Source organism: Salarias fasciatus, chromosome 23, assembly GCF_902148845.1.
Source record: "Salarias fasciatus chromosome 23, fSalaFa1.1, whole genome shotgun sequence".
NCBI lineage: Eukaryota > Metazoa > Chordata > Actinopteri > Blenniiformes > Blenniidae > Salarias > Salarias fasciatus.
The window spans coordinates 17578080-17592164 of record NC_043766.1 but is presented as its reverse complement, the minus strand read 5'-3'; the positions used below and the strand labels follow the sequence as shown (position 1 = coordinate 17592164).

Here is a 14085-nt window from a genome sequence, read left to right as displayed (position 1 = left end):
CCCTGATTTTGTGAAAGGACAGTCACAGAAAAAAAGACATAAGACAAAGAAACACCCTATCTGAAACATCCCTTGATTCTTTCTTCGCAAACCGCTCACGGCATACAGAGTTCGTGCCAGTTTTCATGGCTGTATTGACCTGTATTCATGTCTTCCTGTTTCAGCCTGCGTTGGCCTGGACAACCTTCCGAGTGGGACTCTACTGCGGCTTCTTTGTCATTCTAGCCATTGCCTCTGTTCTCGCCGGTAAGACACATGAAAGCTTTTGTTCATACGTTGTCTTTTTCTTTTCTTTATTAGGTGAGGGGGGCCTGGGAGATAATGAGCAGCACTCATTAATCCTTTGTGGTTTTATCAGGTGCTGTGTTTATCCGCTATGAAAACATGTGGCCTCTGGTGCGGATCTATCGGGGAGGCTTCCTATTGATCCAGTTCCTCTTCCTGTTGGGCATCAACACATATGGTTGGAGACAGGCTGGAGTCAACCATGTCCTCATCTTCGAGATCAATCCCCGCAACAACCTCTCACATCAACACCTGTTTGAGGTCCGACAAGCACAAATGTTTCTGCTGCTAGACAAGAAGCTTGCATCCTCTGGAAATGAAGGACAAACTGTTTTTTTCCGACATATTGATACTTCAAAGTTAGATTGTTAACTCACATGGATAATCCAGAATCAAGGACTCCATTTCTGTGCCAAATAACATTTCTCACAGCAACACCCTCCTCATGTCCACAGTCTGTTATTTGTACCCTAGAAAACAGCTACCTACCAAACAGCTCATCATTGTGCACTTCATTATTCTGATTACCTTGTTGATTTTGGTGTGTCGGGATAAGTTCTCCTCTCATGCCAGTTTCCTTTGTTTCCTTCTCCTCTCCTCTCTCCAGGTTGCTGGTTTCCTGGGTGTGCTGTGGTGTCTCAGCATCCTGTCCTGTCTCTATTCAGATTATACCTACCTCCCCATGCAGATCAACCCCCTCATCCTTTATGGTTTCATGGTGCTCTTCCTCATCAACCCCTTCAAGACATGCTACTACAAATCTCGATTCTGGCTTCTTAAACTGCTGGTGGGTCCATTTATCAAATCATTTATTTATTTATTTTTTTGTTGCATGGTTGTGATGTTTGTGTCTCCACTTGTACTTTCTTAGTGTTTGTTTAACTGAATAAAAGTCAAATCAAAGTATAAGAGAGAGATGGCTTTAGATATCTACTTGCTTTGTGGACTATAAATACCATAAGGTTAAGCTTTCTGTTTAAATATTAGGTTTAATATTAACATCTTACAGCATATGCATAGCTATCCTATCCCTTTTTTTATGCCTTGCTCAGCGAATGCTCAGCACTGTAGTTTGTTTTTTAGTACAAAGGATGGGTTATTGTTGCTTAAAGGTCAAGATCTGTAATGCTGTTGCTGTGATTTTACTCGGAAAGCTGTGCTTTTTTAATGACAACTTTGAAAAAGTAGGTTTCACCACATATTTGAATCTGGGCAGACAGTAATTAATGTGGAATATTTTGACTACAAGTTCTCTGAGACACTGAGAATGTCTCACTGTTTTGACTTAGGTTGAGAGGAGCCAGAAACTCTGATCTGAGTAACAACAGATGTTATCCTGGTGGCTATTGTCTATATAAACTGGGTTGACTGAAGCCATGGCAGAGCAGGTAGCTTTGCTCTCAATCAGCTGACTTTTCTATATCCTTTGCACACCTAAAATAAAACCTCCCTGTCTAGCATTAAAGCCTTGTCTCTTAATTTTTGGCTCTGTTTCACAAAATTCCACAACAGCAGTGATCTTGACTGAATATTTTTCAGATTTAGGACAATTTAGTAATTTGATTAACATCCAAAATTTGCTATTACCTTTGCCCTCATTTCAGAACAAATCATGCAGCCTCATGTGCGAAAGTACAAAGTGCTGCAATAAAAATGATGAATTAAAATGGCAAAGCACCTCTAATATTGCCATTCAAGATGAAGTACACTCAGAGAAAGCTGTAGTTGTAGATGTAGTTGTAGTCGTAGTTGTTAAGGAATTATTTATTGGCTACAGAGTCACTTTTTCTATTCTCTACTTGTGTTACTTCAGCATTTTGACCCCAAATCCTGAATCTTCAATTGAAGACAAAGAACTGTTAATTATATATGAGCTTGTTTTTCAGAGCTGTGTGTATAGCTTACTGTGTTTTACTGTCGTTGATGTGTATGCGTGTGTGCGTGCATGTGCGCAAACGCATCTTTCACAATGTATTCAGGTACAATTTAGATATCCATCTGCAGCTTCATGTTTACAAAACTGTCCTGTGTTAGTCTGTTCTTTGTCTAAGCTACACCGTGTGTGTGTGTGTGTGTGTGTGTGTGTGTGTGTGTGTGTGTGTGTGTGTGTGTGTGTGTGTGTGTGTGTGTGTGTGTGTGTGTGTGTGTGAGAGAGAGAGAGAGAGAGAGAGAGACACAGGGCAGAGGGTTGAGGGATAATAGAATGCAGCTCGTCTCAGGGGAGGTGGAGGCTGTGACTGTGCAATCATTACAGGCATAGATCTATCAGTATGCTGATGCCCTGAGCTCCTATGTCCCTTCCCTCCTTCTCAACCCCCCCCCCCCCCCCCCCCCCCCCCCCCCACCCCCCAGCCTTCTTCCTCCTGGTTCCTCATTGCCACTCCCCCAGGAGTTGCAGAACCCTCCTCATGTTCTAGCCCTTTCCTTCACCGCTCCTGCACGCTCCTCGTCCTGCACATTCATAGCAAAATTGGAGGAGATATGATCTGCAGATTTGTCATAAATGTCAAACATGCACTATTGTGTATATGTGGTTTTTCGAGAAGGTTTTTAATACCATAAGCAATATGAGTGAATCATTTATTTTCCTCACGTCCATGCTGTTATGGTGTGTTAATTTCTTCTGACACCAAACATCCGATAGAACATGAAGAATTTCTTATTGGACAAACTGCAGAGCCAGCACCTGGATTACCAGTGTTTGCTCATGAAATGAAACCCTCCCGTCTTGAGAAAAGCAGGCTTAGCCTTGAGACATCCTCAGAGTGGATTTGAGTGAGATGGCCATTCGATCAATACTGACTTTGATTGACAGGTGAAGAGAAGTATGCAATGAACTGATACATGTAAAAACACAACAACAAAAAGAGATCAATATTCCCTGACATTTGCAGGGAGGGAGAGTGTGCACAGAGAAATGGTTACAGTCCCTTCTGAATGTCAGATGTGGCCTGGGGGGGCGAATGGAAAGAGCCATGCAGTGTTGTATCACTTTACAAAGCATGGTCAATAACTGAGCTCCTGCCACATTTAGAATCACACTCGAAGCCAGAGATGCAGGACACACAATGCCTGGTTTGTTCATATGTGTTTGTATTGTACACCAACAATACGTATCACAGAAATGAACAGATTTATGTACACAAGGCGTGACTCATTAGGGCGTCCTGTGGCCCCCTGATAAGGTAGACTCCATCCCTTTGCATGGTAGAGATTATTAATGGAGGATGTTCCCTGCTTTGCAAATATCAGCTCAGGCAACAATTTTAAGCTAATGCAGCTCGCAATGTGAATTCAGAATGACATTTGAGGTCCTTGTTGTTGTCATAAGTTCATTGCCAGCTCATATTTGACTAACTGTTGTATCCCCAGTTGCATTGGCTATTATCCATTTCTCTTTTCTCACCTTCCACTTCTCCTATCTTGTTTTCCAGTTTCGTGTGTTCACGGCTCCGTTTCACCGGGTGGAGTTTGCGGACTTTTGGCTGGCTGATCAGCTCAACTCTCTGGTGTTTGTTCTGATGGACCTAGAGTATCTCATCTGCTTTTACATTTTTGAGCTGCAGTGGACCAACAGAAAAGGCCTGATACCCCAGATCAAAAGTAAGCCAATAGCTGTATTTCTGATCAGAGTTGTCTGAAATTAGATCCTGTATTTCTCCTGTTCTGTTTACATTAAAAAAAAAAAAAAGGGGGTTTTGTTTTTCTTATAATTTTCTCAGAATACCATCTGTACTGGAAATAATTTTATCTGACAATATTTTGCTCAGCATTTTTAGTCTGAAGAAGTACATACTGGTCAGTCTTTACTGGAAATGTATTCTTAGTAATACCTGTAGAATCAGTAGAAGCCCCATATAGCGTTGATGAAGAAAATTTGAAGGGAAAAATAGAAAGGAAAATATGAAACAGACACAGCATGAAGGTATGTTGAATAAAGTAGTAGTATATAGCTACATCAAAATTTCATGTGAAAAGGAGTGTGAAGTGTGAATGGTTGCCTTCAGCTGTTTTATTAACCTGCTCTTGTTCCTTTGAGTACATCTGGTGTCAGGTTTGATGGTCGTCAGCACCTTTCAACTGCATTTCCTTTATTTCTTGTATTGTGCCCCTTTTGAAATAACGTTCTCAATCTAGTACAATGATAATCGCACTGTTAAGTTGAGGTATTTAGCAAACAATTATTTATCATGCAGTAACTTTAATAACCCACTGATATATTTATCTCATTTTTTCTGATGGACTTCAGTTATGATTTAATGATTTTGTTTGTTTTGTACTTTTCTTCAGAGGGATTTTACCGCACTTCAAATTAACGACAATAATGTAATTGACAATCAGTTATATATGCAGTAAACTTGCCCACTCTGTAGTAACATTCCTGAACATATTCGTACACCTAATTACAAAACTGCTTATGTAAGCAACACTTTCATTGACCCGTCTCCAGTTTTGGGTTGAATCAGCCGTCACAGTGCTTGTATTTCACCTGATCATAAGAAACTAAGCTGGACTAAGCTGACAGAGCTTTTATGGAAAAAGAATTGGATGCAGGTAAGATGGTAATTGCGGCCACTCCACTGACAGTCAAGCCTCGGCCTCCACTGCAGCCAATTAATAGGGGCTAATGAGATGTAAATGTTCGACCACACAGAGGTCACCATGTGATTCTCATACTGATAAGCTTTCAGACTTAATGAGGAGCATGAAAGGGTTATAACTAAAGACAATCCCGTGAATAGGGAGAGCAGATAGAAGTCTGTTTTAATTCATTTAACTTCATTTTATTGCAGATTCCGGTGACTTTGTGTGTCACAGCTACTCATACGGTCTGCGAGCCATCATCCAGTGTCTGCCCGCCTGGCTTCGCTTCATCCAGTGCTTGAGGCGTTACCGTGACACCAAGAGAGCCTTCCCGCACCTTGTGAATGCTGGGAAATATTCCACCACTTTCTTTGTGGTCACCTTCGCTGCCCTCTACGCCACTCACCGAGGTAGGACACAGGACACACATGCATTCGTTTTATTTATTTTACAAGTCGCACAGTTTGATCAGCTACAACAGCAAGTCGTCTGTTACTGCCACGCTATGATATTCAGCTTTGGCATGCACAAAAGCCCACAAGAGAATTGAAGGAGTCTGTCTGTAGCTGAAAATCACCCAGCTACGGCTACAATATTGGTGTAGCTGTGTTTCAAGAGCATGTCAATACACTGGGTTTTGAGCCTTTTGTGTTGAGCCGTGTGTGCTCAGAAAGCAGAGGTGACCTTGAGTGCAAATGCTAGGAGTTGGCCTTGGTTTGCTTGTCAGTGCCTGCAGCTCTATAATGGGAAAGAGAAAGGTTTGTCTAGCCCAGCTGTGTATAAACAAGACCGTGTGGAAATCATCAGGTTAGGGAAACGGCAGATAGAGGAAAGTCACTAATTTTAATAGAAACAAGATCTTGACAGAGAAAAAGAAAGCTTACCAAAATGAATTTGGTCCACATTAATAGTCAAGTCACTCTCCCTCTGACGACTCTGCAATTAGCTTGAAATTCTTCTGATTCAGAAGCCATATCACAAAGGAGCTCATGTTCAAAGACAGCACCCCGGCATTAAAGCCTCCCGTTTTGCCATGCCTCCTCAGTCACAGATATTTGTTCACATGGTTTATTTCAAAGCCCATTTCTTCTTCTGCTGTCACTCAGGTATTAAAGCCCTAACTGGCATTTTCCTGGAAAATATATTCATTTTGCTGCAAAATGCCAGCCATGAAACTTCATCTGCAACCTTTTAAACAGCTAAATGTTATTTCTCGTCTTGACTTTATCCTTTAATGATATAAATCCAAATCAATACAGTTGCCTCCTCAGCTGGCTGCCAGTGATTTCAGAATGAATCAGGAAGAGAGACAGAGACACAGACAGGGCTGCTTTTTCCTTCCGTTGGACAGAAAGGAACTTGTCCTTAAAACTATATCCTCCGTCCTCCTCTGGTCTGAAGTCTTTGTACCCTTCAACTAATGGCCTCTCTTCATGTGTTATTCTGTATGAAGATGTCTTTCATCCTGCATGATAATGGAGGCCGAGACGGATCGTTGGTTAAGTGAAAGAGCAGAGTGGGAAGACACAGACATTACTGAGGGCATGGTTAAGTAAATAGCCTGTAGTGCATCTGTAACAGAAAGGGTTGTCACACTATTGTTTAGGTCTGTGACTAATAATTAGCGCCATCGTTATCAGGATATCCTTAAACCACAGTGGCAGTGACACTTAAACAACATAGCACAAATGTGTGATGTTTGCAGCGGCGTTTGCGCAGACGGGACAGATTATGCCAAGTCCACCTGAATTACCTTGCAGACCTGCCAGGAAAGACAGCAGGTGGGTGTCGTGTTCACCCTGCTGGGTCCAGCTGTTAAAGGTGCTTCAAGTGTCAGTCAACATCTGGCAAAGGTCCCAGTGTCTGCGAGTGGATGTGTCACCCTCATTGCCAGCCTGATCACGGTCCTGACGGCTTCAGTGTGACCTCAGTGCCTCACCGATTCCTGGAACTGCCGACACTGAGCTCCGGGAAAGAAAAATGCCTAAACCATAAATGCAACAAATAAATTGTGGACTCCTCCATCGTGGAGTGAGTAGTATTCATTTTCCAGAGCTTCCATTTACTGATCTAAATCTGTAAAATCTGAGGCACAAGTCTGCTCTCTGGAATATGTGGGTCAAACCGGGGAGGAAAATAATGTGGGTTTTTCATTGTTCTGTGGTTTCTGTCTGGGATTTAGAATCGAATTGGGGTGGAATCATTTTAATGTGGTGCAACAAATGGAGCCTATTTCTTCCCTCAGAGGAAGACTTGGTGCTGTGCAGCGAATAACTGATTGGATACTGATGAAAATGTAGCCTCAGCAGCCGCTCTGAGGCCTGAAACCCAAGGGATGATCGAATGTTGCCTGGTTTAGCCCAAGTTCCTAAACCTTGAAAGATTCAGTGGGAGACCTCTTTGTAAGGCAGATTCATGACTCAAGATCGATGCAGGCTTGACTTTATGTACAGTGGTTGTAGATGTGGGAGAGTTACATACTTACTGCTTACTTAAACTCCAGACCTTTATCAGGTTTGCAGACAAAGACAGAAAGCAGACTGTTGCTTGGTGGAAATAAAATGGTAGCAGACGTACGTCGTTTGAAAACTGGCGATGCTCATGGTTAATTAACAAATAATCTTAATTATATATATGTATATATATATATATATATATATATATATATATATATATATATATATATATATATATATATATACACACACATACATATACATATATGTATGTATGTATGTATATATGGAGATATATATATATACACATATATAACTTTTTTCACAGCTTTAGCTGAAAATCTTTAACACGTAAAAGCAAATATCTAAGGATAAATCAAATCAGATTTTGTTACTGCTTATAGTACGTATATACTATATATTACCTTTTTTAAAAACACATAATGCCTGAAAACTCTATGCCAAATATAAAATACATGATCTAATGTCAAGTTGGTGAATATGTGTTCAAAGGCATCTATCTGTGACTCCAACATCAGACCCTTTGAAAGCAGCTTAACAAACCCGGACTACAGAGGAGTGTTACTCCTGCAGGTTTCTGTGAGAGGTTGAATGTGGTGGTGGAAAGGTGGAAATGAATCGAATCAGATCGCAGTAAATTTAGATCTGATAGAACTCTACAGGGGGGTGGTAAAACCAAAAGGTTTAAGAGGAGAAAAGAGAGGGAAAATATGTAATTACCAGCCGGGGGCTGAACAGCATGTCTGCTGGACTGTACTGGAATAAAGATGAGCCCAGAGCTGACTGCTTTTATAACATCATTTCATGTACTGACCCCTCGGTCATTACCAGGAGAGCAATTGCTACTCGCACACACCGACACACCCTCAGTCAAACACATCACCCAGTAAAGATAAAGGACTCAGTTTCTGGTCAAATCACTCTGACTGCTTGAACTCTAATTGACCCTGCTGAAGCCAAACAGACTGCTGCCATTAACATGAACACATGAAATTAAACACCCACAGAAAAAAATAATGAAAAATTCTTACGAGATACATGTATGTATGTCATTTGTAGACAAAAATATTAAAAATATTAAAACAATAGGATTTTAGTCAGATATGATTCATTTGAAGCAGATTTTTTAATTCATTACAAATAAATAATAAAAGGATTTCAAGACGCCCTATAGTACGTCTGTTTGACAAATCTTATATCTTCACAAAGTCTTATATAGATGCCTGGGTGAGAGGTGAAACCACCAATTTAGCCTCATAGACAGTGAGAGCAGTTTTTGACCAAGTTGCTTTTTGTGGAAATATCAAGCTTCCTTCTGCAGAAATAATTGTTTTTGAGGCCTTTGTTCGGTGTTCATGGAGACCCAGTGAAATTTTCTCTCCCCAAATGTGGAAATGATGCACATTTGCAAATTAAAAGCCTCTTTGTTCAGGGAATTTTCAATTATGAAGAAACAAGTTGAAAATTGTCTTTCAGAAGCTGTGTTACACTTCATCAGAATCCTACATTTTAGGCAAACGTGTCCTGTTTTGCATAGAAACAAGACTTTAGAAATACTTTGTTGCAGTGCAGAGTGACGTATGAAAAATATGAAATGCAACAAAGGAGATGATAATACCAATTTCATTTGCATGCTATATGTTGACATGATCCTGAAAACAAAAAAGCTACACATGCAGGAAAACATTTCACTTTTGTTCAATGTTTTGTTCAACAATGACTTTAGTTGCTATAAACTGTGACAACGGCTGGTAGGCTTGATCTATCGTCATGAAACATCACTAAACAAATGTTAAACAGGTTCAAGGTGCCATAATTTTGTTTTTACTCCAGCAAGTCATGGCACCTGGCAACCTCAGATTGTGGGATCGCTGCAAGTCGAGCCCCTGGTGAACCTCCGCCTCTTCTCTGAATTAGAAATGTTAAAAAAGATACAAACTACTTTGAGTTAGATTTATTAAACAGAAAATATTTTCACCTGTGAAAGATGTTTTTGGCAAGTGTGAGAGAGAGAGAGAGAGAGAGGGAGAGAGAGAGAGAGAGAGAGAGAGAGAGAGAGAGAGAGAGAGAGAGACAGAAAAGCCTTACAAAGAAAGAATGAGCTATCAGACGCTCTATAGGGTTATAGATCATTCAAACAATTTGTCTGCTGGACACACCAGGATTCCTAATCATCTCGTTTATGCATTGGTTACCATGGAAACAGATGAGCGATCACCCTAACAGTAGGAGGCTGATCATTTCTGTTTTGGAAATGTGTCCTTAAGTGGGGAGCGAGCCTGTTGCATAAAATACACCCTCAGCAGTGCTCTATCTTTAAGAATTTTTAACCTCGTGGGTGCAACGAGAGCTGCAATAAAAAAAAAAAAACTGTATGTTTGCGCATGTGTGACAGGCAAATAGAGACTGAGTGAGTGTGACGGCAGACAGTGGCCACCGTTTCCCTGTCCTGAGCATGCAATCAATATCCATCCCACCAGGCTGACCCTCTTAATGGCGCAGTGCGCTGTAAGAAAGCATCAGCCTTCATAGAAACTGAAGGGTTATGTACCTCCACACTTTACTAGCTGAGGAAATTACATCAGTGGATATTCTGCCGTAAAAAGAGTCTGTTGTCTAGGACTAAGTTTAATCTACAGCTGGGAGATCTCAGTGTGGCCGTAGGGACCACTTCCATCCCATCGCTCAGCTGAAGCAGCAAATAGCACAATGGACACAGCAGTTAACAGAGCAGCGGAGCAGTAATTCTCTGTTAGAGAAGTCCCCACTTTAAATCCCCGGCGTCTCGTTGGCTGGTAACAGGAAGGAGCGGTGACTATGACAAATGGGAGCAAACGCGATCTCTGTCTGGTGGCTGTTGTCTGTGTGAGTCACTCGGAGAGGCCACCGGGTGCTGATTTAGACATCAGCACCCACCGAGCAACAAGCAAATCACATCCACAAAGCTCACAGACAGACATACCGGCACTGCTGGGCTCAGCTAATCACACGGTGACATTATACAGCAAATCAGACAATTGTACACACACTTAGAGACTGTTCGTGCAGCCTGCACATTAGTTTAGGGAACATCCAAAAATAATTATTATCTTCATTACAGCAGGCGTGTTGTTAGTCAGACCCGCCGCTCCAGTATTATGTCAACAAAAGATTAAACCAGTTTATAATTAACTGCAGCAAATAAGATGCTCTGCAACTGTTTCATGATGTCAAGCAGTGGAGGGTAATGTAATTCCAGACTAAAATTCATGTCACCACAGAACTGCAGGTAGGAAGCTCCGCCACATGGTGCTGCTCAAAGGATGCTCAGATACTGTGAGAGAGCATGAACACTGGCATATGAAACATTTGAACAGACAGACACAGTTGGCATTTAACTGCTCTCAGACATTGATTGTAGAACCAATAAATTAGAAAGATTTCATATTAACAAAGCTGTCATATTTTAAAACTTACCAGGGTTTCCATTGTTTATTATATTTCCAGCTACGGTTGCAATTATCATTGGATAAGCACGTATTTAAGAAGGAGAAATAATCTGTAATTTTATGACCAGTTCATCTATTCTTATCTGTCTTTGGTGGTGTTGGGGGGGTGGTGGGCTTTTTTTCAATAAACTTGCGCTGCAGCGGACTCACAGTATGAAATGAAAATGTACTTTTATTGTTCATTTATGGACCATTACACAGAATTCAGGCTTGATGTTGGGGAGACAGAATGATGTAGAAAAATCAACACTTCCACTCAAACTAAAAAAAAATAAATAAATAAAAAATAAATCCAAATTTATTTTGGAAATGCTAAATCAAAAATGTAGATATTCATGCTACTATTCCATAAGGTAGGAAACCTGAAACTCTGAAACTCATTCATGTACAGAAATTTCTCTACACAATTCTTCTTCTGTAGACATGACATGAGACAATGTGGTTTTTAGTTCTTGTTGTTGTTGTTTTTTTATTATTCTTTGTTGGCAGTTGGAAGCTCATAGTGGTGACATGATGGAAGTGGGAAACAATAAAAGCTTGCCTCCGGATGTCAATGAGATAAATCAATGCAGGGGTACTGATGACAGTCGGGCGCCCTCTAGTGGGCAAGCATTAATGTGAACTTTGCAGTGAGCTTTGCAGGACTGTGCATTTACATCTCCTTTAATCAACATCAACAAGTTGTGACTCTTCATATCACGCAACAATATATCATTGAATGCAAATATTTTAGTTCAGCTGTTGTTTGTGTTCTATTTCAGAGCAAGGACATACGGACGCTGACATGTTTTTCTACCTGCTCATCGTGTTCTCGACCATCAGCTCTCTGTACACACTGATCTGGGATCTGCGAATGGACTGGGGTCTGTTTGACTCTGCAGCAGGAGAAAACACCTTTCTCAGAGAGGAAATTGTTTATCCGCACAAGGTACACTGAAAGAGGTCCCATGACGATTTCTCTGTCTCTCTCTCTCTCTCTCACACACACACACACACACACACTCATCCTGCCACTTCTCTGTCCAGGCCTACTACTACTGTGCCATCATAGAAGACGTGATCCTGCGTTTTGCCTGGACGATTCAAATCTCTCTGACAACCATGACGAAGATCCACTCTGTGGGTGACATTGTGGCCACGGTGCTGGCTCCTCTAGAGGTCTTCAGGTGGGTTTCAATAACATGAGAAGTGTTTTCAAAGTGAGGCAGGGATGATTGAAACCAGTGAGCCAAAGTAATAAAAATGAAAGTAGATTATCATGAAAAGATCACATGAAATATCTTGAAAACTTGACAATGACCTTTTTGTAAAATCTGTATGAGGAACATCCCACAGACTCATACCAGTGTGTAACGCCCTCTTCACCTTCACTCTGCAGGCGCTTTGTGTGGAATTTCTTCCGTCTGGAGAATGAACACCTGAATAACTGTGGTGAGTTCCGTGCGGTGAGGGATATCTCTGTGGCGCCACTAAACGCGGATGATCAGACGCTGCTGGAGCAGATGATGGACCAGGAAGATGGTGTCCGGAATCGCTCCGGGAAGAAGACCTGGAAAAGATCCTACAGCCTCTCGCTTCGACGTCCTCTGCTGTCGTCATCACAGTAAGGAACCATGCATGCAGTTCATGTCGACCTCCAGCACTACTGGACCCTTCTGACTGAAGTTTGAGCTCCTAAGATTTCTAAGACTCAAGAGAAACTGAAGTGCAAACCACCAAAAGAAAGAAAAAACTGTCAAATCATCACATCTCAACGTCTGATAGAAATCATACAAATGAACTGTTTTCATATTATTTTACAACATTCATAAAACACAGAGAAGTGGTGGAAATAAAGAAAGAAACAAAATGAAGATGTTGAGGTGACGTAACTTCAGCCATGGACAGTGGATTAGAGGACACAAGCAGAAAGAAGATGGTTTCTATAACATAAGAACTTAAATAACTTAATTTAGAAAATAATTTTTCCAAAGACATTTTACTTCTAAGGTCTAAATTTTTCACACTGACATCTGTGCTTTGAACTACATGCATATGACTTTAATTTTAACCCAGGTTTTAAAGTAGGAGCACTCATTAGGATTTTTAGGTCATTTGCAACATGTCTGTCTTTTTAACTTTACCTGACTCAAGACGATTCCTAAGTGTGAGTTTATCAGTGTTCATCATTCACCAGAGATGTGAAAAATACAGAAAAGTAACTTACCAAGACAGAGCAGAGAAGGAGACGTCGGTGCTGAAAAGGAGCCTGCTGAGAGTGACATTACAAGCAAAATGGGTGAACAAAGGTACAGACAGCAGACCAAAGAGAAAAAAACTTCAAGTTTAAGCTGAAACCACTGAAACGTTTTGCTGTGATACTTTAAGCACCTTTAGGAGCCCTCATCTGACCCTCCTGAGTAAAGATTGTCATTGATTTTATTGTGTAATATAATTAATTAAGGATTTTTATAAATATTTATTATTAGTGTTTTGAGTTGAAGGGTAGGAAGGAAGCTGAAACATCCTCCTGATCCTTTCAGGAAGGTGAAAATATAGAAATTACTTCCATTTTCTACACCACTTTATCGTGTTCAGGGTGGCTGGAGTCAACCTCGGCTACGAGCTGGACTGGTTCTGGTCAGGTGTCCAGTCCTCCAGTCCATCACAGGACAAACAAAGAGATGGAAAACCACAGAAACTCACATTCACACTGAGGGGCAATTCAGAGTCACCGGTTAGCCTTACATGCATGTTTTTGGACTGTGGGAGGAAATCCACACGCACAGAAAGAACATGCAAACTCTGTACAGAAAGGATTGAATTTTTCTTTACTTTACTTTTTTTAAAGACACTAAAGTAGTATTTCTCTATCACTTTCACTCAAGAAACTATACTTTCGCAAAGATCATTTTTAAATTTACTGCCTCTAATTCCACACGTAAATGAAATGTGATTTAATGTCCAATTGAATATTAAATTGCATTTGAATAAAATGACAATTTAATAGATGAAACTGCTTTAATGTAGATTAGGAATTTGTTTATAAATTAATGTATTTTTTAATATTTTTCCCCCCCAGATCGAAGAAGGACACAAAGGTGCTCATTGAAGATACGGATGATGAGGCCTTCAGCTGAGTCTGCAGTGTCAACAAATATACACACACATGCACACACGCACACACACATACACAATATACTTATAAGGACCTCATTCACTAACACCCAACCTCAATCTTTTTCTGTCGTAGTCATATGTGTAGATGTAAA

General features: G+C 40.7%; 1 protein-coding gene across 1 annotated transcript in view; it reads left to right on the top strand.

The window, feature by feature from the left end:
• xpr1a (xenotropic and polytropic retrovirus receptor 1a) overlaps positions 1 to 14085 on the top strand; it is a 66887-nt gene extending 52802 nt beyond the window's left edge. The window contains exons 7-15 of the mRNA XM_030083813.1: positions 165 to 246; positions 359 to 546; positions 893 to 1072; positions 3720 to 3888; positions 5079 to 5279; positions 11596 to 11762; positions 11861 to 12000; positions 12213 to 12437; positions 13896 to 14085. Of these exons, the coding sequence (XP_029939673.1) occupies positions 165 to 246; positions 359 to 546; positions 893 to 1072; positions 3720 to 3888; positions 5079 to 5279; positions 11596 to 11762; positions 11861 to 12000; positions 12213 to 12437; positions 13896 to 13953 (1410 nt within the window). The 3' untranslated portion in view covers positions 13954 to 14085. The remainder of the gene's footprint in view (positions 1 to 164; positions 247 to 358; positions 547 to 892; positions 1073 to 3719; positions 3889 to 5078; positions 5280 to 11595; positions 11763 to 11860; positions 12001 to 12212; positions 12438 to 13895) is intronic.